Source organism: Benincasa hispida, chromosome 12 (assembly GCF_009727055.1).
Source record: "Benincasa hispida cultivar B227 chromosome 12, ASM972705v1, whole genome shotgun sequence".
NCBI lineage: Eukaryota > Viridiplantae > Streptophyta > Magnoliopsida > Cucurbitales > Cucurbitaceae > Benincasa > Benincasa hispida.
Window position 1 is genome coordinate 60,571,239 of NC_052360.1, and position 2,742 is coordinate 60,573,980.

The following is a 2,742-nucleotide window of genomic DNA, read 5'->3' on the forward strand; positions in this document are numbered from 1 at the left end:
TAGTTGACTTATTCACTATCTTTAAAAATTCACCAATATACTAATATAAAATTAAATGTCTAGGATTCTAATAGACACAAAATTCAAATATAATTCGAATAAATCAATTAACTTTTAACATTTTTTAATTAAAAAATTCAAATATAATTCTAATAGATTGGTTAACTTTTAAAATTTTTAAATATATCATAGAGATCTTATCACATACAAAATAAAAAATTTTATAGACTAAATAAGAACGGAAGTTGTAATTCAACCTACCTATAAACTCTTAGTAAGACCAAAAATATCGAAATACAATTAGACAAATTCCTTTTATTAAAACTAATAATAAACATAACATATTTTTTTTACCCTTTGAGAAATACGATATCACTCACAACTCACAAGCATACAAATTAACCCCACACACATAACCCAACGTCCCTGATTAAGAAGGTTAAAACACTTCAGAAAGGCCACAACCTTTGAAGCCAAATAAAAACACAACACATATAAATAGGGTTTATTTTTAGTTGTATTCACCGGGGTTAGCCAAGAGGTAGCCCTCAGCGGCTTTGAAAAGGGCCAATCCCTTTTCCTCACTAGTCTTGAGCTTCTCCTCGTCAAGTTGGTTATCTCCTTTAGTGTGGTAAATGCTAGTGCTCTTCAAAATAGATCTTCCCTCAGGACTAGCTATTACCTTTATTTCCTTAACAATTTGGTCAATAGTATCTGAAATAAGATCTCCTTCTAACACCGTATATTTGTACATTAATGATGCTTCGTCCACTACGTCCAGTCTGTGTGTTATAGTTTTTACTTGCCCTCCTACAAAAATTAATACATATTTTTTTATGAATATAAAACAAGTCATTAATAAATTAAATTTAGTTTTCCATTTAAGAAGGTTGAATTATTGATTTAGTCTATACATTTTTTTTGTTTACATTTAGTTAGGTTTGTGAACTTAAAAGGGAAGAAAAAGTATGTAATGAGTGGTTGAATTTTTAATTTTGTGTCTAAAAAATTCCTATCTTATTCAACATTTTTTTTTTAATTTAATGGATTAATAAATATAAAATTAAAATTTATATTGGTAAATGAATATATTGTTCAGTTTTTTCGTTCTTTTTCTTTTTTTTTTTTCATTTTTGAAATTTGAATAAGCATTTAAAAATTAAATTTTACTGTAAGAAAACTGTGAGAAAATAAACACAACTTTTAGAGTTTTTTTTCAAAAAAATTTCTTAATATAAAAAATTGTAATCATTTCTTTTTCTATTTTTTTTTAGAATTTAACTAAGAATTCAAAAGTATTCTTAAACAAATTAAACCTATCGTAAATAAATGGTGAAGAAAACATAGCACAATTTTCGAAAAAAAAAAAAAAAAAGCCAAATATATATGTAGGCCCATTTTAGTAACTCTATTTTCTTTTATTTTTTATTTTTTAAAATTAAGTCTAAAATCACCACCTTGATCTGATACTTTTATGGTTTATTGTCTACCTTTTAGCATTTGAGGAGTGTTTTCAATATCAAAGTAAAAAATTTGAAAACTAAAAAAAAAAAAAAAGAAAAGAAAAATCAAATACGTATTTTTATCTTTGAAAATTGGCTAAGAGCTTTAATATCTAATATTAAAACTATGAATAAGAAATTGTAATGAAACAAGCATAAATATAACTTAAACATTTTAAACAAATTTAAACTAAACTTGTAATTAATTAGAACATAAACAACTAAATTAGTGAAGATAATTTATAAGATTACCGTGATTGAAGGTGATCTTCTTGATAGTTCCAAGGCCACCATCTCCATCGACAATTTCGGTTTGGGGTTGATTTGGAACAATCTTAGGGTAAAGATTGTCTGCATCAATAATGAATGCCTTACAAAATTTAGTTGGAGGAATCATGGAGACAACTTCATTTTCGTATGTGAAAATACCCATTTCTATATGACAATCTGATAAGTTTAACAAAACAAAATTATTATTAATGAAAGGCTTTGGATATATGAGCTTGGTGATAAAAAGGATCATGGATGTATGCTCTATTTATAGTTGGGAAATGAACCCTTTCAAATTCCCCCAGGATTATAATATTTATATATTTTTTTAATAATTCAAAGTTTTGATTAAGTGCTTTTTAAGTGAAGATGGCAATAGCGTAGATGGAGTTCCTATCAATTCGCATTCTTTGTCACCCATTGAGTTATTTATTTATTTTTAAATCAAATTGATTTTTTAGAAAAACTCTAATTTGACTATAGTTTCATCTTAAAAAAAAAAAACATAAAATTATAATAGAGTGGTGACACAATGATAGAGTTCAGAGATGGGTAACCAGTATCAATAAAATAAAATGACTCATATAACATATATATGTTTATATATTTATTAAAGTTGGTCTAGTAAAAGTTCCTTTTATAAATTATAGTTGTTCTATTTTGTTTGATCATTTCACTCTCTATCAATTTTTCATATGTTATCAAATTAGTCAAACATTTACTTAATAAATTCATGACTATGTTGTAGATTTTAAGAATTTAATTATTCAAAAAAACTAATTGCTTCTTTTCAAAAACTGGAGTCTACCGTGTTCAAAGTTTATTGATAGGTTTTGGATCCTCATCTATTAGGTACATGTAAGCAAATCGATTGTCTATTTTGTTTGACTTTTCAACTAAGAAGGTAATTAGAAAATCATGTCCAAAATTCTTACTAACCCTTTGTCTTTTACTTTTTCTAGGCTCTAGT

At 25.8% G+C, this 2,742-nt stretch overlaps 1 protein-coding gene across 1 annotated transcript; it reads right to left on the reverse strand.

Moving 5' to 3' along the window:
• Positions 1-511: 511 nt before the first annotated feature.
• LOC120092638 (major allergen Pru ar 1-like) lies at positions 512-1,935 on the reverse strand. The gene is made up of 2 exons (XM_039050783.1): positions 1,755-1,935; positions 512-810 (listed from the first exon to the last, which is right to left on the reverse strand). The coding sequence occupies exons 1-2, from the start codon at positions 1,933-1,935 to the stop codon at positions 512-514; spliced, it is 480 nt and encodes a 159-aa protein (XP_038906711.1).
• Between the last annotated feature and the right edge of the window lie 807 nt (positions 1,936-2,742).